The 25,541-nt window shown below is 36.7% G+C and overlaps 1 protein-coding gene across 2 annotated transcripts in view; it reads left to right on the forward strand.

Moving 5' to 3' along the window:
* The window catches only part of CUNH8orf34 (chromosome unknown C8orf34 homolog), a 442,661-nt gene that overhangs the window by 119,857 nt on the left and 297,263 nt on the right, over positions 1 to 25,541 (forward strand). Inside the window, exons 4-5 of one of the 2 annotated variants that reach the window (XM_032296289.1) lie at positions 1,544 to 1,672; positions 15,190 to 15,218. In XM_032296289.1, coding sequence (XP_032152180.1) covers positions 1,544 to 1,672; positions 15,190 to 15,218 — 158 coding nt within the window. The remainder of the gene's footprint in view (positions 1 to 1,543; positions 1,673 to 15,189; positions 15,219 to 25,541) is intronic. The other variant, XM_032296290.1, reaches the window with a different exon arrangement.

The following is a 25,541-nucleotide window of genomic DNA, read 5'->3' on the forward strand; positions in this document are numbered from 1 at the left end:
CATACCTTGTACCCCAACCTCTAACCTCCATCTCATTCTGGTTGTATAGTAATGCACTTATTTCAAATGTTGATTAAATATGTACTCTACGTTGTTGTTATTATGATTGATTAATTAACATTGTTCACGGTTAAGCCATACGATGTCCAACTATTTTTTTTCTAGAATTGATAGTTCTCTTGCTTTTCTGTTTGTTTTGTTTACTACGTACCCATCACTAATGCTTTGCCAAACCCTGCCCAAAGAGTTAAACCTCAGTATGATCAGACACCACAAGTAATCTTAACTTCTATTTTATAGTTATTCTTTATTTTAAAAATTTTAGAGACTTCTCTTCTGAAGCCCTCTGCCCTCTTGCTCCATGCTTGACTCCTTGGTTTCTAGACTTTCTCTCAGCTGTCTTTTGAGAATGTGTTTCACTACCTTCTTGAGAATTCCCTGTTTCTTTTTCTTATTGGGGGGTGGAGGTCACCTGTTTCCTGAAATCCAAGTCTTACCATTTTTTTATTTACTTGCTCATTTTGGTAGAAAACCTCTACTAGGAGCTTTCTGAAAAAGGATCCTTTTCCAAGATAAGTTTTTCAGTTCTTCAAAGTATCCTCATTGGTTCCTCAGTTGGGTATATAGTTCTAAGAAGTACTCTGTAGTGGGAATTTGGAAGGAATTGCTTCTCTGTCTTCTTAGGACAAGCATTGCCATTGAGAAGTCTGGTATCAAGTTGATTTGCTGTTTTTGCCCCTGAAAAGTTTTACAATGTTTTCTTTATTGGCACTATTAAAACATTTTTTTGAAAATGTGCCTTGACTTGTGCTGGACATTTAATGGGCCCTTTAAAACTGAAAAGCAATTAAGTTCTTATATTATTATTACATTGACATTGTTCTCCTGGATAGAAGCTTTAAATTTAAATAATGTGATGTGTTGATTTTCATGGAATCCCTCTGTTCAGAGACTTAGGTTTCAGTTTTCTTTGCCTTGCAAAATCCAGTTACCACTCATCCATCCATTTAGCATCTTCTCTCAAAATATATTGCTATGTCTCACCTAATGATGTCTTCTCTGTTAGTTCAACTAATTCTTTGAAGAAAAAAATTCCCTTCACTGTAATGTCATTTTAGTGGGAATTTGGGAGGACATGAGGATAAATACATATATTTAGCCTTCTATGAATGCACTAAAATATTTATTAAATAATTACCAGTTGCTGTTAAGGGAGTTAGCGTTTTTTAAAGCTGTTGACATAATACAAAATACACTTTACTTGTGTTTTTCTCCCTGTGTTATAGAAATGATTAGTTTTAAGTCATACCTGAATTTTCTTTTTTCTATAAACTCCACCACACTTCCCTTTACCTTTACAGTTGAAGTATTTTCTTTAAACCTGGCTTCATATCTTCCCCTCTGTTTTCTCACAAGAAAACCATCTGCAAGATAAACATTTTTTATTCTGTACTTTGATCTCGGTACAATCTTTCACATAATGATGAATAGTTTGTGTCATTACATAGCATGCTTATGAAATTACCATTTTTTTTAAACATAGTGCCAAGGTCAGTAGAGCATCCAAAGTGGAACTGGAGGACTAAACCACAAAGCCGTGATTTTGATGAATTGAATCACATCCTTCAAGAGAGCAAGAAGCTGGGGAAAGCCCTTGAGAATCTCTCTCGAAGTAAGTTCATTTACTTGATTATAATTGAAACTCCTAACCGATATTAAAGCAGAAGCATTCATTACTCATGCCAATAACCCATTTCCGACATCCTCATTCTAATTCTGCGAGAGGCTGAGGAGTTCTAAGGGCATGAGATTGAAAAGGAACTTGATTTTGTATATTATACCAATTCTTGGGTAGACTGATCACATGGAGTAGAAAGAGCTGTACAACCCCTCAAAGCTGTTTGCCTGCAACATTTCCATGTGGTTTCTGTTATCCGGATTAAATGTGCACCTAATGGTAGCTTCTTCATTCTTTTCTTTGGAAACATACTTTTTTGCATCTTTCTAATTAATAAACATATCCATTGCCTCTGTGAGTTTTTGATGTCTCTAAACTTCTTAAGGATGGTAACTGGACCAAATTCTTCTTAGAATCTTTTCAGAGCCTAGCACAATGCCTAGTGATTTTTTTTTTTTTTAAGGAAAGCAACATCTCTGTAATCTTGAGGGCCTAGGTTATGGTTTTGCTCTGCCATCTATTACATAAATAATCTCAGATAAATCATTTAACCTCCATGAGTCTTGGTTCGCTCATCTCCAAAGCAGAAAGACATGATTGTGCCTCCTTCTTCTGGTAGATGTGAAAGTTTAAAAATGATACTTTTCAAGTAAAACATTTTAAATAACTGTTGTCATAAGAATAGGCAATTAAATGATTATTTTGATTTAATTAATGCATTTATATGTGCAGCCATACATATATACTTTATGGTTTTAGTGGTGAGTTAAAAGTATTCCTGCATTTCTTTGGTTCCCTTAAGTTTTTTCTTAATTTTAAAAATTAGGCACCTTTAGAAGCACATTAATGCCATGGCCTCACCAAAATTTTCTTTTGTTGCCATTGAATACTAAAGATTTTTCAGTGGAAAGTAGTTAGAACACTAGCAAATTCTAATGGATTATATTTTAGGATCTCTAAAATTTAATCCAAGTAAAATGTTTATTTTAGTAGCAGAGTTTTACTAATTTCATGATTTTTATCTAAAGTAAACATTGTCATGGTATATTTTGAAAGAAGTTTATATATATATATATATATATATATATATATATATACTAATTACAATTATACATTTTTACATTTGGTGTTTTATATATGTTTGTGTGTGTGTACAGCTTTAGTTTTTTCATACCTCTTCATTCATAGCTCATTAGAGCTTTCTTCCAGTTTTTGTGCAGTGAACCCTTTTCAGAAGTTAAGCTGCCTTATCACAGGATCTTATGTCTTGCCATTAATAAAAACCCTGTAGATGGGATTCAAGAAAACTCCATGTTTGGTTAAATTTCCTGTTGTAGAAAATAACAGTAAAGTAAGTTTTCAGCTTATTATTATATTATGTTCGTGAAAAGAGCCTGATCCTCTTCATATGACAAAGACACGTATTCATATTCATGAATCTTAACCTTTGGGGCAGAGCTTTGGGGCTCTTTATAGCCTCTAAATTTACCTAACAATGTGAACTAGAAGAAGGATGATTGAAGAATGTGCCTGACCATTATAAAGACTTTCAAATACACAATTTATCATCTTTGTCCTTTAAAGTGTGACACCTGCGTATCAAATGCTTGTTATACTGTTAACGTGTAAGACAGCATTTGCTCCATTCCCCTAAATTTTTAATATAGGGATTTGACTGCATTTCAATTAGGTAGTTGCCCACATTTGTAGCAGAAGTGTCAGAGCTCCTGTGGACCCAGAAAACCTGACTGTGGCCTTCTAGGTTGTCTTACCTAATTGGGGATGCTATGGCAAAATACTGTAGCCTGGGTGACTTATCAACAATAGAAATTTGTTTCTTATAGTTCTGGAGGGTGGGCAGTCTAAAAATCCAGGTGCTGGTACCTTTGGTATCTGATGAGGACCTGTTTCTTGGTTCCATAGATTGTATAGCCTAGCTGTGTTCTCACATGGTGGAAGGGACAAGGCAGCTCTTAGAGGCCTCTTTTTAGAAGGGCAGTAATCTCAATCATGAAAAAGGAGCCCTCACATCCTAATCATCTCCCAGGCTCCACCTCCTGACAACATTACATTGTGGATTAGAGTTTAGCTTATGAATTTTGGGAGAACACCAACACTCAGATCATAACACAGGTGAAGCCTCACAACTGAGTCCTATGATCAGAAGCTAGTGGGGGCCATGATTAATACCTGCAGGCCAGCCTGGAAAAACAATAAAGACCATCCTTGGTCATCAGAGTAGAAGAGATACAGATATAGGACATTACCCTTGGGATAAAATCAGGGCCAGAAAAGCCATCAGGGGACTCCACAGTGAGACCAGAGCGAAGTGTCGTAGTCAACTCCTATAGATATGGTAGAGGGCTGCTTTTGGCTTCACTTAATGGTTTTAAGAGACGCTATTTTTTTAGGGTATTCTAGTGGGATTTATGTGAGTTCAGAGGATGGTTGGTTACATAGGGAAGAATTGTTCTTTTTTTGAATATTTTTCAAAAAAAATGATACTTCCTTGGAATGACTTGAGTTTCTATGATTTTCTGGATCAGAGCTTTAATATTGAGTTGCCTGAGGCACAACATGTTTACTACCAAGTTATCAACATGCCAGCCCTGGTCAGTATACATGAATTCAAATGCAGCTGTACTGATTGCTGATGTTTATCAGTCTAGTTGCCCAGAGTTTAGCTATATTAGTGGCAGTCCTACTTCTTCCCTCTTGAACCAGGATGTAATTTATTTTTATTTGACTCTTATAATAGTTTCAGCTTGTTAACTCTTTTTCAAACTTGATAGTAACTTTATTATCCATAGTTTTATTTACTAGGCAGGCATAGGGGATGGGATTTTCCTCCAGGTGTGGTCATAAGGAGTACTCCATGTCTTGATATTATGGACCTTTCCCTCCAGTGGCATAGCCATTGATGCAAAAGATTGAAAGTTTTTAGTGATCTAATTTTAATGTAGTTACTGATGAGAATTCACTTTATCTTAGTTGTACAGTCTGAAAAAATCCTACATATTTTAGAAGTATTTTTAGTTGAGATTAACAGCAAATAATCATTTACATCTCTCAAAATGGTAGTTATTTCAGCTCATCTACTGTCAACTTTTAGAGACTTAAGTAAACACACACACACACACACACACACACACACGACTCAAATTTAACACCAGGGAAGGCTAGATAGTCTCTTCAGTTTGCAAACATGATTTCGGTTTCAGTAACAACTGTACCATGCTCTTTTTGTGGCTTTTTTTCAAACCTTTCAATGTAACATTTTATCTTAAAGTCAGCCATAAATTGTGACAATCTTCATGGCATTGCTCTCTTGTAAAGGCAAGCGTGTTAGAATGACTCACAGCAGCTTGTATTGCCACACAGTTACGATGAGCTAAGCATCGTGGGTTTTCGGGGCCTTGATCCCTGACTTTGTAGCATTTCTGTACTTTCTTCAAACATTACCTTTTTCTTCCCAGGAGCTTGGACTCTTACCTGTTCTTTCAAGTGTTTGCCCCCATCTCAACAATCATTGACTGCTTCTTCTTTGAGGCCATGATGGGGTAGCTGTCTGATTCTTTATCTTCCTTTAAAGGGCACACCTGATTAGGTCAGGGCCATATAGATTAATCCCAGTTCTGATTTATTCAAAGTCTACTGGTTACTATTATATTCAAGGTTGTGATAGCCCTTCATGCTCAGGAGGCTCACTCAGAGACTCAAAGGGGAAAAGATGCCACAAAAGTGGATCTTGAGGCCATCTTAAAATTCTGCCTGCCATAGATATTATTATTGCTGTTGCTATTTATTCACCTGTAGCATGCTCCAGCTAAGCATTTTCCAGTAAAACTGTAATGTTTGCCAGGTATAAGATTTTATATTTTCAGACAGGCACATTTAAAAAAGGCAAAAAGAAACGTGAAAACAATTGGAATAAAATGTTATATCTAACCCAGTATACCTAATTGTTATGCTTCATTGTATTCCATATAAAAATTTTTTTGAGATTTTTTTTTTCTCATTCCAAATCTTCAAACTGTAGTGTAAATTTTAATTCACAGCACCTCTCGTTTCAGAACTGGCCACATTTTAACTGGTCAAAAGCCACAGGACAAGTGGCTACCATACTGGACATTGCTGTTCTAACTAATGTTAACAAAAAATCTCCACAAAGTCTCTTCTTTTGAGTTTAACTCTAGACATCATTGGTTTTCCTTCTTCCTCCTTCATCTGATGTTTCAAAGAGTAGTTATGAAGCATCGTCATTGTCTGGGGTAAACCTGAGGTTCATTGTCTCATGCAAAGGGAACTGAGGGCACAGACACACAACAGGAAGGGGGTTTTGGGGTGAAGGTGTAATAGGCAAAGAAAGAAAAGGGAGAACAGTTATTTCTCTTGCAAGAGAGAGGGATGCCCAGATGAGACTTCGGGTCCACCTCGGAGTGCACCGGATTTTATAAGCAGGCTTGAGGAGGGGGTATCTGATTTACATAGGGCCCAAATATTGGTTGGACGAGGTGTGATATTTACATAGTTATGTAAATACATACATGTTTACATTTATAACATGCTGGGAAGCTTGCTGCCCTACCCTAATCTTATTATGCAAATAGACTTTCCAACTGGCTGGAGCCATGTATCTGCTCCCTACTGCACATATGGTTGGAAAGGAAAAGGGAAAATGGAGCCACCATTTTGAATATGCTTAGTCCCAGAGAACCTTTTCCTATTGGCACAACTGCTGGCATTCACCCATGCGAGCTTCCAGCTTGCTTGTCTACATCTGCAGCTTGATTTTACAATCTGCTCTTTGCTAGAAAACAAAATTATTTTGAGGCTGCTTTTCATTAAAAGGAAAACCTTACTGAGAGCTTTCTTACCTTCACTATCTGCCTAAATAATTTCTGTTTAACTCCTGTATCAGTTAGGGCTCACTGTCTCTACTTCCTCATCTTCCTTCTACTCCTCAAAGCAATTATATAATCACATCTGTACTTCTTCTGAAACTTATCTTACACTGGTCATCAGGTGATTTCCAAATTGCCAAATGGAATGAGCCATTTTCCAGTTCTCATGTTACAAAATTTCCCTGGTAGTTGTAACGCCGTTGATTACTCTGTCACTCTTCAGGCTCTCTGTCTGCCTCCTTTCTGGGAGCTGGTCCTCACTTCATCCTCTTTGGATGCCCTCTGCATCACTTCCTGTAGGTCTAATTCAGGAGTTTCTTTTTCTTCCCTGCCACTTTTAATGCTGTTCCTATGGTTCATGATTCATCCTTTGCCTTTGTTCTTTTAAGTGTTCTCTCCATCCAGCCTCATTCACTCTCATCATTTCTTACCCCTACGCAGCTAACTCAAATGAGTTTATTTCCATCCACACCTTTTATGTGTTTTTACAACATGCTGAAAGTGTATCTCCACTTGGCTATCCCACTGCCATGTTAAACTCAATATATCTAAGTGGATCAAACCTCCCTCTTCAAATGTGACCTTTCGGCCACATGCTGTGTGTTAGGTGGTGGTACCATAGCTTACTTCTTCTTCCAAACTGGAACCCTCCTAGATCCCTCTCTCTTCCTTCTGTTCATAATTGATTAGTTATAAATCTTGCCCATTTTCCCTCTAAGATATGTTTTGAGTCTAGTTTATTTCTCTACTCCTATTAATATCTTCTAGTTTGCCCTCTTACATCTCTGATCAGATTATTGCTTTATCCATTTAAGATATTCCATTCCTGCCCTGTGTCAGAAAAAAAAAAAAAGATGACAGCCTCTGCCTTTATTGAGCTTATGGTTGGCTGGACTGCTATAACTTTATGTTTAGAAGAGTTTCATGACCAAAATCTCTATGGCTTGATACAATGTAAATCTTTTCTCACTCAGAGAATAGTCTCATGGGATGTTCCAGAATGCAGACTCTTTCCATCTTTTCAGTCTACCATCTTCAACACGTGACTTTCAAGGTTGCTGCAGAAGCAGAAAGAACCTGTAGAAGATCATGGGGGAGGTTTCTAATGCAAAGCATGGAAGTGGCATACATTATCTGCCCACATTCTATAGCTAACTACAAAGGAGCTGGGAAAAGTAGGCTAGCTTAGTACCCAGGAGAAGCAAGGAATACACACTACTGATTTGCTTCTTCATTCCGCCAGTCAACTTTCACTAAGTGTAGCGGCTCTAAAGTGAAAGCCTGACATTCACTTATTTCAGGTATCCAGTGGCTCCTTAGAACCTCAGAGAAAGTGCTTCATGACCTGGCCCTTTGTCAAGTTTCCAGTATCATTGCTCATGGCTTTCTTTATGCACCACAGTCACTGGAGCTTCCTCCTTTCCATGCTTTTGCTATGCTGTCCCCATGCCCTGAAGTCTTACCATCTGCCCCTTCCTCTGCTTCCCACTTCAGCAAGCCACATTTACTCTTCTCTTTAGCTTCAGTTCAAATACTGCTTCCTCCAAGATTATGTCTTGGTTGCTGTCCTCTTCTGGGCTGGATTTGCATCCCCTCTCTTTATGATTCTATACTTTTCTCTGAACACACCTATCTGCTATGATCTGTTTTCATCTATCGCCTCTGGACCTTGAGTTTCCTGAAGGCAGAACCACTTTGCTCTTGTACTGTCTAGGACTTGGCACAAAGATTAGCACATAACTTGGTTATGGTTTGCTTGACGAGGACTACCTCTGGTTCCATTTCATCCAGATTCCTCTTTTCTAAGACCTCCCTCAACTCTGGCTTTCTTCACTTAAACAAACCTTCTGCTTTTTAAAATGTGAGCCTTTTGGATAAGATGACATGGGTTTGGCTGTTTGTAGATTTGATTTGTTTGTTGGGATCTTTGGCTTTAACTGTGATGCTTGAAAATAAATTGATAGCTAAGTAAGCAGGTAAACAAATGACTAAAGAAAAACCAAAAAGCTAAAGACTGGCAGTTTTTTTTTTATTTCATGCAATTGTTCAACAAAACCTTCTACTTTGTAAGGCACTGTTCCCAGGGTGGCAGGATTTCCAGTGTTCTCTGGGCCTAATGCTTTTGCTGCTTTTGGCAGCTCCCTGTCATGTGAGGCAGTGGTGGGATGAGTATCTTTAGGCAATCCAGACATTGGTCCACAGATCTCAGTTCATATGAAAACACTGGCTGGAGCCTTTCCAAGGAAGAGAGCCCAGCTGCTGGGGGAACAGGGGACAGATATTTATGCTCCGTGTCTGCTAATAGCAATCTGCAGTCAGCCAAGAAAAAAAAAAATAGCAAAGGACTTTTTTAGTGAGTCAGTCAGGAATGTACCCAAGAAGTCTTTTTGACAAATAGACTAAGGGGTTAGGGAATAACTATGCATGAGAGAAAATAGAGATGGATAATGTGGCAATTACTTGTTCATTCATTCTCACATTCATTGAATGCTTGCGGGAATGCAAAGATGACTAACACATGGACCTAGGCTTCAAGCTTACATTTTAGTAGTGGAGACAGTTTTGGAAATCATAGTTTCAAAGTCTTGTACAAAGTACTTTAAGAGAGCTGAGGAGGTGTAGAAGAATCTCCAAAGGGGTTTAGGGACAGCTTGATGGGGAACTTATCTGAATCAAGTTTGGAAGGATCCAAAGGTCAAGGTATGACAGGAGGAGAGTCAAGATGTGTCGTGGAGAGGGAGGGGAGCATCACACACTGGGGTCTGCGGGGGGGGGGGGTCTAGGGGAGGGACAGCAGTGGGTGGGGAGTTGGAGTTGGGAAGGGATAACATGGGGGCAAATGCCAGATATAGGTGATGGGGAGGAAGGCAGCAAACCACATTGCCATGTATGTACCTATGCAACAATCTTGCATGTTCTTCACATGTATCCCAAAATCGAAAATGCAATAAAAGATATATATATATATATATATATATATATATATATATATATGTATATAAAAGAGCACAATGCTGCTGACATCTTAATTTTAGCCCAGTGATATCCATTTAGACTTGTGACTTCTATAATTATAAAATAATAAATTTGCTTTGTTTTAAGCAAAAAAACAAAGCAAAAAAAAATGTGTCATAGAGACGGATATTCCTGGAAGAGAGAAGCATGTGTGTAAGGACGTATTTTAAAGAAAGCAGAAAAGCTTAATCATCCAAAAGGCCACAAGGATGACTGCATAGTGAAAAGGAGAGTTTTATTGCTGATACCAGTTTGCAAACCAGCAAGTGATAGTCTCTGGTGTGAACTAAAAGTGCTCTTTTTGAATAGGGAAAGGGCAGATTGGGTTTTATGCTTCACATGATCTGTATTACAGAGGTGTCATACATATTCAGTAGGTTTGGGCGAAAACCATACATATTTATGAGAGCAGTTAAGTACATCCACAATGGGCAAACATATATGTAACATACATCCTATTTTTCACTTTGGGGTGTGGTTTTAGCATTAAAATGATGTGGAATATCATTATGTCAAAAGGCAAATGATAGGCTATAAAGACAGTTTATGTACAGTCTCTATAAGTTGGCTGAAACTGGCTTAAGCTCTGCAGTTGTTAAACAGGAAAGAATATTTGTAAGGCTGGTCCTGTTACCCAGTTCCAAAGTTGCTTCCACATCTCCAGGTATACTTTTCAGAAACACCCCATTCTCAGTACCAACTTACTGTATTTGTTTGTTTTCACACTGCTGAGGTTGGAACAGTTTGGAGGCCTCAGAAGAAGACAGGAAAATGTACAAAAGTTTGAAACTTCCTAGAGACTTGTTGAATGGCCTTGACAGAAATGTCAATAGTGATATGAACAGTAAGGTCCTGGCTGAGGTGGTCTCAGATGGAGATGAGGAACTTGGGAACTGAAGCAAAGGTGACTCTTTTTGTATTTTAGCAAAGAGAAGCGGCATCTTGCCCCTGCCCTGGAGATTTGGGGAATTTTGAACTTGAGAAAGATGATTTAGGGTATCTTGTAGGAAGAAATTTCTAAGCATTCATGGCTTCTGTTCATTAGTCTGTATTAAATGTTTCTTTCTAAATTTGACTTGCAGCCTCTCTCTTCGACCTTTCAGCTTCCTCAGACTTTTAGAGGTATGTTTGCATAGACCAGCACAGCACAAAACATATCAGTATCAGAAACTTATTTCAAAACACAGTTCTCATATTCCCATATTTGAGTTGCCTTCTATAAGGGAAATAAGAGCTACAGGTTTCTTCAAGGCTTCTATCTTTCTAGGCACCTGTTCAGCCCCAGAGTTAGAATTAGTTGTAGTTATAGGAAATGTAAGTAGCAACTTTTCAAAATTCTCTACACCTTAGTGTAATTCATTCATCTCACAAAAGTAGGTCAGAAAATTCATATAGCATAAAATGGTACTATTTCTTCAAAATCAATTTCCCTTTTGGAAAAAAAAAGCCAATTATAATGTAGAAAATTAGACTACCCAATTCTTTTTTTAAGACTTATTTTTCAACTGTGAAATAAACTTCAAATACAAAAATAGAGCATATAACTTGGAAATATCAGTTTTATGCTAGAGCTGGCCCATACTGGCTTGTGAAAACCAACTCTGCACATTCCTTCCCAACACCTCATTCAGTAATTGCCGCACTGGTAGCTTGAAATTAACCATAGTGGGAATATTTACATCCTGAAAACTGACAAATGCTAAAAGTCAGGGCTTATTTTCAGAATTAGCTTACTGGTATGACACTGAGCATAAAGAGTAATGCTAAAGCAAATACCTGTGTAAGTAGAGCCTTTATCACTAAATGGGTGATCAACAACCTCTGACAATTAGTCAATTAAAACACCCTTTAGGCTGGGCACAGTGGCTCATAACAGTAATCTTTCCATGAATCTTCTGAAATCTAGGCAGAGGCTCCCAAACCTGAATTCTTGACTTCTGTGCACTCACAGGCTCAACACCACGTGAAAGCTGCCAAGTCCTGGGGCTTCCACCTTCTGAAGCCACAACTTGCACTGTACGTTGTTCCCTTTCAGCCATAGCTGGGACACAGGGTACCAAGTCCCTAGGCTGCACACAGCACAAAGATCCTGGACGTGGTCTACAACATTACATTTTCCCCCTGGGCCTCTGGGCCTGTGATGAAAGGGGCTGCCGTGAAACTCTCTGACGTGGCCTGGAGACATTTTGCCCATGTTCTTGGGGATTAACGTTTGGCTCCTTGCTACTTATGCAAATTTCTGCAGCAGTCTTAAATTTCTCCCCAAGAAATGGGTTTTTCTTTTCTATCGCATAGTCAGGCTGCAAATTTTCCAAATGATTATGCCCTGCTCCCCTTATAAAATAGAATGCCTTTAACAGAGTGAGTCCCACACTCAAATCCCAGGCTTTTCATTCTTACAATATATCTTAGCAACTCACTTCATTTTATCTTGCATATTTTCTGTTTCCTGAAGATCCCCAGTTTCCATAAACTTAAAACATAATCTCAATTTAAGATATGATACCTTTTAAAAGTTAATAAAATGCCTAAAACCTGTTAATCTCTTCTCAGGGAGTAGCTGTGGATGTTCTGCTAGACACTGGGAAAGATATCCTGGTTGCTTGGTATAAATGGTTCCCATTAGAGCTTCATACCTCTGTGAAGCGTTTCATTAAAATTCTTTCAACTGCTTTTAATCTGTTTAAGCTTTGATTAAAAGTGAAATAAGAAGAAGTAAAAAAAAAATGCCCTCAGCAATTTGACATTGATAATAGAAAGCTGAAAGAATTACGGATAATAGAGTAGAGATTTATTAGGATAATTTCTCAGGCAAAGTCATCAAAATATGTAAATTTTAAGAAAATATGATAATAAGTATTTGAACAAAATATAATGAGACCAAAGCGTTGGCAGAATTAAAGGCATAATTCTTTCTCCAAACCAAGTTTTCCATTTAGCTGCTTTGAGTTTTATTCTGGGGTCCATTACTTCTTAGTACTGAAATATATCTTCAAAGCAATGTTTCTCTTCATCTTCATTTTCAACTGCCAAAATTTTCCAGCCCTGAAAAACAGCTCATATGTTTGCTAAAATCAAGAGGAGCTAGCCCATGAGTAATGTGCAAGTTCTGTGTGACACACATTTTGACTATTCACAGGGCTTTTTTACTTACTTGCCAGTTCTTGGCTTCTTTCTGGAAGAGTGATATATTGCTGCTATCTTTACGAATAATGGATTCATAAATCTGAGGCATAAAAGAACCTTAAAGATCAACTGGTAGCTTTCTAAAAGTTAAATGAGAAAACTCTTTTTGCAGTTCTGTGAGCATTATGTAGGAAGTTAAAAAAATCAAGAGATCAAGAGAGTTTTAAAAAAAATCCCAAATAATTGAATTATGGATTATTTAATTCCAGATATCTAAGCTTTATGACTTTGGGTGGGGAAGAGAATTTTGTTTCATATTATCTATGCTCTCTCTCTTTTAAAATAGACTAAGCCCTTTAAAATTTTATATTTAAGATATTCAGTCTTAATCTTGAATTCATATTGGAAGGAAACCTTTTTTTTGTACAATTAATACATATAAATATAAGCATTTAAAACACATTTGGCTCTTTATAAATTGTAATAATGTATTTTAAATCTATAGACTGTGACATAAGCCATTTGGTATGCCATAAATGTTCTATATTTTCTTAAAATCTGAGTTATTCTAAATGACCCCATTTGTAATTCTCCGTATTTTTAAGCCCAAACGTTCCACAAGTATATGACTTATGTTAGGTCTTTAAAATGTTTATAATTGCCCTCTGAGATCTCTTAGTCTCATGTCTTCCCCTTGAATGCGGTACCATCAGATCTGAGTTCTCCATTAAGGCACACTCAGCAGTAATACAGCCCAGGTCCAATGCTAGCTCTCCCTAAAGCTTTTTTTCCTTTAACTGTTTGAAAGCACTACCTTCATAATACAGCAAGTCCTTGAATAATTGTTAAGCTTTGGTCACCCAAAACCCCTGAAGAGGTAGCTAGACTTTCTTTTAATGTGTGACACATAAAAATTCTTAGTTACCAATGATTTCTACCAAAACAAACGAACAAACAAGAATTTCATAGATTATTGAAGAATGAACCCCAAATGTGCCTGTGTTTCTTGTGTTATCTACAAGGAGATCTACAATGGTGCCGTTTACTAAGATGAATTTGTCTGTACTTTTTCAGCTTTGTGTATAAGTGATTCATTATGTTAGTGGTGTGGGAGACGATATAGGAAATAATAAAATGTTGTCTATACCCTCCACATCTGTACCCAAGGCGGGAAGGGGATCCAATCCCTGTAACAGGCTCTTTTTACTCAGTTTTATTATCCTGAGGAGGCTATTTCCAGGTTCTTTTTTCCAACCCAGCCCATTCTTTCTTGTTCTTTGTAGTCTGAACTTCCTGTTCTTATTTTCTCCATGTTCTCCTGGGCTTCAAAGTTTAGACCTTTCCCTATCTCTTAACTCATTCCCTACTGGGATTTGACACTAACCCACCTTTGCTCTGTGCCCTGCATCTGAGAGCTGGCCACACCTGCTCCAGTGCCCTGCCACAGTGCTGAAGTTCAGCTGCATTGTGCAAAAGAATAAAATGGAGAGTGAGTTTGGGAGGATGATGTCTTTAGTCTGACAAGCTGAGAATGAAATGTCCACAAGAATTCAATAGTTAGCTCAGGAAGAAAGTCTGTGCTGGCCGCAAAGATGTGCCATATAGTGAAATAAAAATATCAATGGTGTGGGGTAGATTACCAAGAGAAGCATATCAAATGAGAAGAAAAAGCTCAGCAAAGAGCCCTTGCCATTTCAGGAAAGAACCCCTATCCCTGCAAAAAAGAGGGTCCCTGTCAAAGAGACAAAGGAGAACAGAAAAGAGAGAATAGCATTTCAAGAAAGTCACATTGTCTATCCTCACAGAGAAATAAGTTAACGACTATACTTTTTACGTTGCTGACTTAGAATAATTTTAGAGAAAGGCTAAAGACAGAAAGTAGACTGATGTGCAATGAGAAATATGTAGTTGGTGGAGGAGGAACTTGTAAGGAGGAATCATTTATGCATTGGCTCAAGGAACTGTCAATCTGCAGTACTGTGGGAAAATTCCTTAAACTTTCTAGTCTATTTCCTCAACCACAAAATAAAGACATTAGAATAAGTCATCTTGGACCACCATTCTGCCTTAATATTTAATTATTCTGGAAGTCTAAATTCTTAACAAGGAGCAAATTATAACAGGCTAAGTTATACTTTATTGTCATCATAACATAAAGATGATATTGCTACAATCACATTTGCAAGTTTGTTCTGCCTTTAACAACCTACAAGGAATGTGGCACTGCTTGGTTTTTGTTCTATCATTTGCATTGCTTCAGCAGTTCATGGCTGTCATAGTTGACTTAAATTCCTAATTTGTTTTCGTTGGTAAAAAGGATGTGCCACATTATTTTGAAGCACTAATAAAAAGAAAAAAATAGAATGGGAAATGCACTACTTTTACAAATAGAGAGTTTGTTTTGAACATTAGGTTACTAAAGATTGCTTCTAAAACTTTTTTTTATAAATCTCTTTTAAATCCCAGGTATTGCAATTTCAGATGAACTTGATAAGGTAAGTTGAACCAGACATCTGGTGAAAAGAAAATGTAGAACTTACCTTTTATTCCACTGTCTCAATACAAATAAATTTTCTGAAACATATAAAATGTTCACGTATAATTTATTTGGTTCTAACGTTTTAAAACTTTCAAAGTTATATGCATATTATTTTATGAAAGCTATTCCATTACATACATATCACCTACTCTTTTGAGTCAAGGTCTTTAGAATTAGGCTAGAGAAAATGGAATCACTGTAATCACTATATTGCAAAATAAAAACTAATAACACTGTATTATATAAATTATTTGATTCCACTTGTATATAAATGATAATGATATGGAAGACATGTATTTTTGATAGCTTCTCTTTGGAAACTTTACCAATAAGATTTTTGGTTTTTTATTTTAATTTTCCAAGATGCCAGGGGAATATGATGGTGCTTCGAAGTGGGGTAGTAGTTGTGATGGTGGTGGGAAGTGGATGATTAGGAACATATTTTTATAGTTGTGTCACTGGAACTTGCTAAGGGATTGGATGGGGTAAATGGCAGAACAAATCAATCAGTGATGATTGCTAGGTTTGGAAGATGAGCAGCTAGGTCGACTGTGGTACCACATACTAACGTTAGGAAAGCTGGGAAAAAAATCAAATGTATCAGGTTTGGATAACATCAAAAGTTCTTCTTTAGATTGTTTATTGTGAGTTGCCTATTAAACATGTTTACATGAGTTGTTGCTTAGAGAGAGATTTGATTTATAGCTATACATCTTCTCATTTTTTCTAGTCTCAAAAGCCCTTTACATTGTTAAAAATTAGGGCCCCAAGGAGCCTTGATTTCTATAGATGATATCTATCAGTGTTACATTCTTGTGTTGATAATACATCGATATTAGATATCTAAACATGTTAAAAATTTAAACTGATAACAAATTTACTTTTTTAAAAAGTCGCATTGCATTAACAGAAATGACATTTTTATGAAAAATACTTTTATTTTCTAAAACAAAATGTTAGTAAGAAAGCTGCACTGTTTACATTTTGAAAATCTCTTTAATGTCTGGCTTAATTAAAAATTGCTATATATTCATATCTGCTTCCACATTCAATCTGTTGTGATATGCTGTTTTGACTGAAAAAATATCTAACATCAGATGTATAGCTGGAAAGAAAGAAACACGTAGAAATAGCCATCATCAATATTTGGTGAATGCTGCTCTAGATATCTTTTGAGACAGAAAATATATTGAAATTTGGCTTGGAGGCTTGATATATACATAAAAAATGATAGAAAGTATTGTCCAGGTTGGATATACCTTATCCAAAATACTTGGGGCAAGAAGTGTTTTGAATTTCTGGTGATTTTTTTTTTTTTTTGGATTTTGATACACGTATGCATAAAGAGATATCACAGGCCTGGGACCAAAGTCTAAAACAAAATTCATTTGCATTTCCTATACATTGTATACACATCACCTGAAGGTAATTTTATGCAATGTTTTTAATAATTTCATGCATGGAACAAAGTCTTGACTGGATTTTCACTGTGACTCGTCACGTGAGGTCAAGTATAAAATGCTCTACTTGTGAGGTTATGTCAATGCTCACAAAGTTTCAGAATTTGGAGTATTTCAGATGTTCAAGTTAGGGATGCTCAACCTCTACAAAAAATGGAATCATATGAATCCTCACATTTCAAAACAATAAGGTACTATGTACTAATTGTATTATTTTTATGAAAACCACAAAGCTAGTATTCTACTCCAAATATAACACAACTCTTTTTGGATTTTGTACCAGAAGAATGTATTTCTGACTCACCAAAAAAAATACAATTCATGAATATATTCTTAAATATATATTTCCTTTAATAAACAAACCATCATAATATTTTAGAATTATTTTCATCGTCATCTGTACCGATTCCAGGCAGAACTCCACGTCGACTATACTCAATGGCAAGTGCGTAAGTGGTAGTCGTGGCTTCCCGGCCTTGTTCTGCTTTTCTAGTTCCCCTCTGCGTGCCTCTTATTGTCTCACCCCAACTGGTTTCCTTCATATGCCATGACTTTCCTTACAGTTCGCAGAAATGTAGTAAGTCCTCCTCTTTCAGTTATGAGCTATGTTCACTTTAAGTACAAAGATATAACCATCACCATTTCTAGGTTCATTTGCTCATTCTACTATATTCTGCAAAACCTTGGCTGCCTGAGCCATAAATTAGCTTCTATGGAGTTGTTACTGTGCTTTGCTCTTGTTCTTCTCTTTTTTCCTGAGCTCTGACTTGCAGCGGCTTTGGTGTCCACACCTTTGTTGACGAGCTAAAGAATTTTGACTGTTCTTTGAACTAAAACAGACATAACCCTCACAGTATAAATTATGGATGCCCTGATACTGCTCAGGACATAGCGTTCTCCCTCACACCCTCTTTCTTCCCAGCACTAGCTCAGGGGAATATCCATTTAACTAAATTGCATCACACTGCTGATTTTCATTTACTTATCTAATATTCCTGTTTTTTGAAAACTTTGTGAAAGCTGCTGAATTTTGTTCCACATTTATTATTTTCATTTTTATTGAGGAAGATGCCAAAAGTTGTCATAAATAACTTTTCACTTAAAAATATTTCAGCGCCAAAAAATAAAATCGACCCCACTTTCAGATCTGATTTTTGAAGCATGCTGGATAATAGAAAGAAGTCACTGGCTTCCAGAGGCATAGGCACTATTCTTTGCCTGTCTAGCAAGCACCCTCGGATGAGTGGGAGAGCCTGTCCCATAGCACCCTCTGGTGACCATAAGGCTCAGGGTTCTGAATTTTCCTAAGAAAAAGTGAATCTCAGGGAGGCAGCCACTGAAAAACAGCCAATCAGAGTGGTTTGCAGTTAGTATTCACCTGGTACCTACGTCTTTAATGTAATAATAAAACGAAATACAGCTTCTTCCTTTTACTCTTCCCTTAACAGTTTTGGGCATTCACTGTTGTATGTCTTTCTTAACCTTTGTAAAATATGGAATTTTTAACTATCATTTCCTAATTCAGTTATAATTTCATTGAAATCATTTTTTCGTGACCTTTTATGTTACTTTGTGAATTCTGAGAAAGGTAATAAAATCATTAATTCTATTTAAAATCAAGAAATAAAATGAAACAGAGGTTAATGTTTTCAAAGCTTTTTTTTTTTTTTTTTTTGAGTTGTGGGAACTCTATCAATTCCTTAGTCATTTGTCTTTTTCTGTCCCTTCTGTGACCACTATATTGGCTTTCTATTGCTGCTGTTACACCTTAAAACAACACAAATTTATTATTTTACAGCTCTGTAGTTTCCAAGTCGAACAAGAGTTTCCCTAAGCTAAACAAAGTCAAGATGCAATCGGGGCTGCCTTCCTTCCATTCCAGGGGAAATCTGTTTCCTTGTCTTTTCCATCTTCAGGGCGGCCTGTGTTTCTTCAGTGCATGGCCCCCTTGCTATACCTTTAAAACCAGCAACCTCTCTTCTGTCTCTAACTTCAGCCAGGAACAACTTTCCCTTTTGATGGAATCATGTTAGGTTGAGGCCACCTGGCTAATGTAGATAATCTCTCCATCTCAACATCTTAATCATTCGAAGTCTCTTTGCATATTTGTGCAAATGTAATTATGGAACTAATTGCATATAAAAATGTAAATATTCATTCATTTGTAATGGGACATATTCACAGGTTTCAGGTATTAGGACATGAACATCTCTGGGAAGTCATCATTCTGCCACTAAGTTCAAATGGTAGTGCCTTGTATGTGGTTCATCAAGCTCCTTTGATTCCAATTCATCCTTCAAAATGCCACACAGTAGACATGGCTGGTGCCTGCCCAGTTTCCCTCCACTAGGGCAGTGTGAACTTTCCTTCAACTGCTATGAGTGTTGGGTATTTATACGCTTGTTTCCCTGTCTTCTCCTGGTTCCCTCATTCTTTTATAGGTTTCACTTGAGAGAACCCCTCAATAAATCATTTTTTCAGCATATCATTCTAGGGAAACTTACCTAAGACATACCACAAGAAGATTCTTCCTAAAGCAAAATTTTGTTGAAATTTTTTTCTTGACTCTCTGGTATCTACCAAACTAAGTCCAAATTTCTTTTTTAGCCATTTTTATTTTATTTAAATTTTATAAATAACCTGTGAATATGTTCCATTACAAATGGACAAATATTTACATTTTTACATGTAATTAGTTACATAATTACAAATGCATTAATATCTACATTTTTATATGTAATTAGTTACATAATTACATTTACACAAATATGCAAGAGACTTTGTCACCCAGGCTGGGGTGCAGTGCTGTGATCATAGTTCACTGCAACCTAGATCTCCTGGGATCAGATGATCCTCCCATTTCAGCCTCTTGAGCAGCTGGGACTGCAAATGTGTGCCACCATGCCCGGTTGATTTTTTAATTATTTTAAAGACAGGGACTTCCTATGTTGCTTGGGCTGGTCTTAAACTCCTGGCCTTAATCAATTCTTCCTTCTCAGCCTCCGAAGGAGCAGGGATTTTGTGCATGAACCACCATGCCAGGCTCAAGGCCAAATTTCTAACACTAGAATTAACAGTCTCCATGTTGTGGCTCACATCTATCTCTTACACTTTATTTCCTTCTTTTTTCTATTCAGACTGTATTGTACTCAACAAGAAATAGGGTAAAGTAGCCAGAAGACAGTACTTCTAGGTCATACTTTTATTTATTTTCATAATTTTGTTCATGCCATTCCCTTTTCTTTCTCTGTGATTCCCTCCTTCACATTCCAGCCTCCCTAGTCAGCCCTGCAGAAAGTGAGCTCACCTGCCGTGATCCTTTAGAGAGCACAGTGACTGCATCACAAATGACACAGTTTGTGTTCACTGCTTGAAGAAGTAGCCTAGTATTCTGAAAAAATTCACAAAAAGGCTTTGGATTGAATCTTGGCACCTGCCATTTACTAATTACATGGCCTTCAGGAAGTTACTTCCAGGTGCTAAAATTTAGTTACCTTCTCTGTAAATTGTAGATGGTTTCAGTCACTATTAAAATTAACATTAATTTTCCATGGAAAGTAATTTAAACTAAAATATACACAGTACAAAATATTTTCAAGAAGCATATGGGAAATCCTTTCGAAGGGAAGAGAACGGAGGATCACTATAAACTCCTGCTGAAAAAGATGCTGTATCGTGTAGGCAAAAATGCCCTCAAAATATCATTACACTTCTGTGCATCAAAGTACACAACACTGTCACAAATTACACATCAGGTAAGAGTTAATATCCAGAATAAAGAACTACTATAACTCAACAACAAAAACAAATTATTCAATTCAAAAAATGGGCAAAGGACTTGAACAGACATTTCTCCAAAAATGATGTACAAATGACCAACAAGCATATGAAAAGATGCTCCATCACATATCGCCAGAGAGAAACACCATAAAGGTGATACCCTCTCAGACCCATCAGGATGGCTGCTATCAGCAAAAAAAAAAAAAAAAAAAAAAAAAAAAAAAAAAAAAAAACCCAAACAAAACCAAAAAATAGCAAGTGTTGGTGAGGATATGGAGAACGTGGGACTTTGTGCACTGTTTTTGATCATGTAAAATGGTGCAGCTACTATGGAAAATTGTATAGCAGTTCCTTAAAAAGTTAAAAATACTATCTGTTATGGTTTGGATATTTGTATCTTTCCAAAATTCATGTTGATATGTAATCCCCAATGCAACAGTATTAAAAAGCAGAGTCCTTAGGAGGCGATTAGGCCGTTAAGGATACACCCTCGTACATGGGATTGTTTCCTGATGAAAGGGTTTGAGGAAGCCTGTTGGATTCCTCTGCTTTCTCTCTGCCATGTGAGCATGCAGCAAAATGGCACCAACTCCGGGCCAAAGGACACGCTCTTACCTTAGACTCAGACACTGAATCTGCTAGTATCTTCATCTGGACTTCCCAGTTTCTTAAATTGTAAAAAATAAATTTATGTTATTTATACATGACCTAGTTCAAGTTATTTTGTTATGGCAGCAGGAATAAACTAAGATACCATGTTATGAAGGAATCCCACTTCTAAGTATAGATACAAATGAATTAAAAGCAAGACATATAGCAAACAATTGCACACACATGTTCATAATAGCATTATTCACAATGGCCATGAGGTGGAAGCAACTCAAGTGTTCACTGACAGATGAATGGATAAACAAAATGCAGTATGTACATGCAATGGAATATTATTCAGCCTTCAGAAAGAAGGAAATGGTGTTCCATGCTACAACATGGATGAACCTTGAGGACCTTATGCTAAGTGAAATAAGCCAGTCATAAATAAACAAATACTGCATAATTCTACCTATATGAAGTATTTAGGGTAATCCAATTTACAGAAACAGTAGAATGGTGACTGTCATGGGCTGAGGAGAGGGGGAAATGGGGGGTTATGTTTTAAAAGAGTGTAGAGTTTCATTTTGCAAGATAAAAGATGTCTGCCCAACATTGGTTCGCACAGAGATTGCACAACAACATAAATAAACCAAAAAGTTGAACTGTATACTAAAAATGGTGCAGATGGTGAATTTATGTTATGATTTTTCCATAATTAAAAAAATACAGTCTTTTATGCTGGGGGTGGTGGCTCATGTTTGTAATCCCAGCACTTTGGGAGGCCAAGGTGGTGGATCATTTGAGGCCAGGAGTTCAAGACTAGCCTGGCCAACATGGAGAAACTCTGTATTTAATGAAAATACAAAAAGTTAGCTGGGTGTGGTGGCGTGTGCCTGTAATCCCAGCTACTCAGGAGGCTGAGGCAGGAGAATCCCTTGAATCTGGGAGGCAGATGTTGCAGTGAGCTGAGATTGCGCCAGTGCATCCCAGCCTGGGTGACAGGGTGAGAACCCAGCTCAAAAAAAAAAAAAAAAAAAAGAAAGAATAGATAGTATATAGATAGATAGATGGATGATAGATAAATAATAGTCTTATTGATAACATCAGTACATTCATAGGAACTCTTAGCATATGACCTAGGCAGATGTCATAATGCAAAAGTAAACTTCAGTTAGAACAATTCCACTGGAGGTCTCAATATCGAAGTATGGGACAGCTCTCCCTGATGTTCTGGCTTTTTTGCAGGGTATATTTTTAGAGTATTCAGACCTATAGGCAGTCTGTATATCTTTTAGACAACTCACCAGAAATACTGCTGTCTTTAGCTCTTATTACATGTTGAGTGGTGGTAGTGAGTCTGTTTCTTGTCCTTGAATCTTTAAATAGACATAGAAACTTTTTGTCCACAGGGGGTACTATTATACAGCCCATGCTAAGTTTTTGGTAAATAATTACTGTGTAAATAACTAGCCAGAAATTGCTAAAAACTTGTTTCTCTGTTTATGATGTTCTACCTTTTGTGGCCTTTTTCTGATTTTCCTACTATTGACATTTTCTTTGTTATTCTATTACATTAAGAGCTCTGGTTGTTTTTATGCAGTAGTTAAGAGAGTTAAGACAGTCTAGTGTCTTAGAAGACACTTTTCTCTTAAAAAAGGGACCTAAGATAGTATAATGTTCATGCTTACAAAAATTGTTTTACCACAAAAGACAAATATATGAAAGACCATGTAATAGACTCAATAAGCAGTTCATAAAGACTGCATTTATCAAGCATGTACTGTGACAGGCAGTGTGCTAAGTGCTTTGAGGACACATTCACACTTATACTCACACCAACCCCATGAGAAAGCTCTCATGATCCCCATTTTACATGTAAGAAAGTAGAAATCCAGAGAGTATGGTGAGCTGAGCAAATTTGAGAGAGAGGTAATATACTGCACAATTCAAATTTGAGCATAAATTTACTTTTAAAACTCATTTAATCACTCTGTAATCTTGCCTTTATAAAAAGTTAAGCTCAAGGAGGGCCTGTTTTAAGTTGCTTCAGACTGGCTTTAAGTGACTTCAGCTGTAGACAGTGTGCCATGGGCTGTCAGGCCACTTGATGCTAGCCTCACTGAGTATACCTGTGGAAGAGGCAAAAATCACAACTCCTTCCAAGTAAGGATGTCCTTTCACCAGATAGCTTTGTTTTGCTTTTTACTTTCTATTTCTGTTTATTTCTCCGCAGGAAGACAAATCTGGGTTTCATTGCTTTTTTGGTCAGTAACTGGAGTTTTGGAGATATTCTATAACTAGGAGAGCATACTGAAGTTGTTGTGATCCTTTTGTCTTGCTTCTGTGTTTCAGAATCTCTTGCCTACTCATATGTGACATACATGTGCACCGTATGATATTTCAAGCAGTAGAGAAATAGCTGTATGCTTTATATGCTATGTTGGTCATATGTTTGATTTTGATTAGGTAAAAGTTCTAATACTAAGAAAGATAGCCTTGTAAATTTTGCTATAAGTTCTCCCAGCGTGGTTATGGTCCATGTTTGTCTTAAAAAATGTGTCTCTCAAAAATAAAATGTGGAAAGTGACAACCCGAGAAAAATATTTGCAGTTTATATCATAGATTGAACTTAATATTTCTAACTGTAAGGAGCTTCTAAAAACAGAATTAAAGCCCTAAATTATATTACAAATGTGCCATCTAAGGAGATTATTTGCAGAAAGAAATTCTTCTTAACTATATAAAAAGATGCTCAGCTTTGCTCAAAACAAGAGAAATGTGAATTAAACATCACTGCTTACCTGTCAGATTAACAAAAATCCCCATTGGTCAGATATCCTGTTGGTCAGGTGCTGGAAACAGACAATTTCACACATTGCTGATGGAAATACAAAATACTACAAGCACTATGCAGGGAAATTTTACAATATCTAGTGCATTATACCTGTAGTTATTCTTTGATGAAATGATTCTATTTCTATGAATCTATTCCAAAGACACACTGGCAAAAATACAAAAAGACCTATATATGTGGCTATACCTTATGATAATATTTTAATAGCAAAAGAGTAGAAACAATGAAATATCCATTAAAATAGAAATACTGGATAATTACAGTCTATCCTTACAATAGAGTACTATACAGTTATAAAAATGAAAGAATATCTCTATATATTAAGGAATGACCCCTGGGATAATGTATTGTTAATGAAAAAGGGAAGGAGAAGAAATACGTTCTTAGTATGCTATCATTCATCTAAGTAGTGTAATGAAAATATAGATACACATTTGCTTCTTTTTTTTTTGAGACAAAGTTTTGGCCTTGTTGCCCAGGCTGGAGTGCAATGGCACAATCTCAGCTCACCGCAACCTCCACCTCCTGGGTTCAAGCAATTCTCCTGCCTCAGCCTCCTGAGTGGCTGGCATTACAGGCATGCGCCACCACGTCCAGCTAATTTTGTATTTTTATTAGAGATGGGTTTCTCTATGTTGGTCAGGCTGCTCTAGAACTCCTGACCTCAGGTGATCCACTTGCCTCAGCCTCCCAAAGTGCTGGGATCACAGGTATGAGCCACCACACCTGGCCAAATTTGCTTCTATTAAAACCAAAACAAAAACAGCAACACCTGCCCTCCTGTAAAATACACACACCCACATGCATGTGCACACACATCAAATTATTTTTTAAAGTTCTCTATGGCAGAAGAGATGGTATGGGGTAGAAATAAAGAAAGGTAAAGAGAGGAGAAGACATGGATAAAAGCATGCCCTCTTAAAATTTTTAATATTTGACTTTGGAATGACTTAAATATTCTATATACCTTTAAAACAAAGTTAAATCTTAAAACAGTAATTTCTTATTATCCAAAACAAAATGAAACAAATGAGCACAATTGCATTTCAATTTTTTGGCATAAACACACGGAGATGAATGACTCTAAGCCATTATCAATAGTGATTTGGTTGTCTCTGGAGAACAGCACCATGGTCTGAAACTGTTTTTAGTAATCGTGTTGTTAATGACAATGCTAATATAATTATAAGACTGTTGTGCATGCTTTGCGTGATATACAGAAGAAGTAATTATGTTGATATCTTTAAGAACTAGAATTTTTGCCATATATTATAGAAATATAATATATGGAAGGTCAATAAATTTAAGTAAAAATATCATAATCCTGATTTAAAATAGAAGTATCATTAAGAACTCAGTAGTTGTTGCCTTAAAAAAATAAAATGCACATTCTAGTGGCAGTCAGCACAACTAGAGCCCAGAGATTGTTTTCTAAATAGCATTTTCTTTTAAAAGGAATCAAGCCTCCTTGGAGAAATGGCTGAATCTGGGACTGTGCTAAGAAAGTACAAGTTGAGCCTGGAATATCTTTTTTTAAAAATAACTTCAGGGGGGAAACGTGCAGGTTTGTTATATGAGTTAATTGTGTGACACT

Source organism: Sapajus apella, unplaced genomic scaffold (genome assembly GCF_009761245.1).
Source record: "Sapajus apella isolate SASKATOON/1434 unplaced genomic scaffold, GSC_monkey_1.0 scaffold35, whole genome shotgun sequence".
NCBI lineage: Eukaryota > Metazoa > Chordata > Mammalia > Primates > Cebidae > Sapajus > Sapajus apella.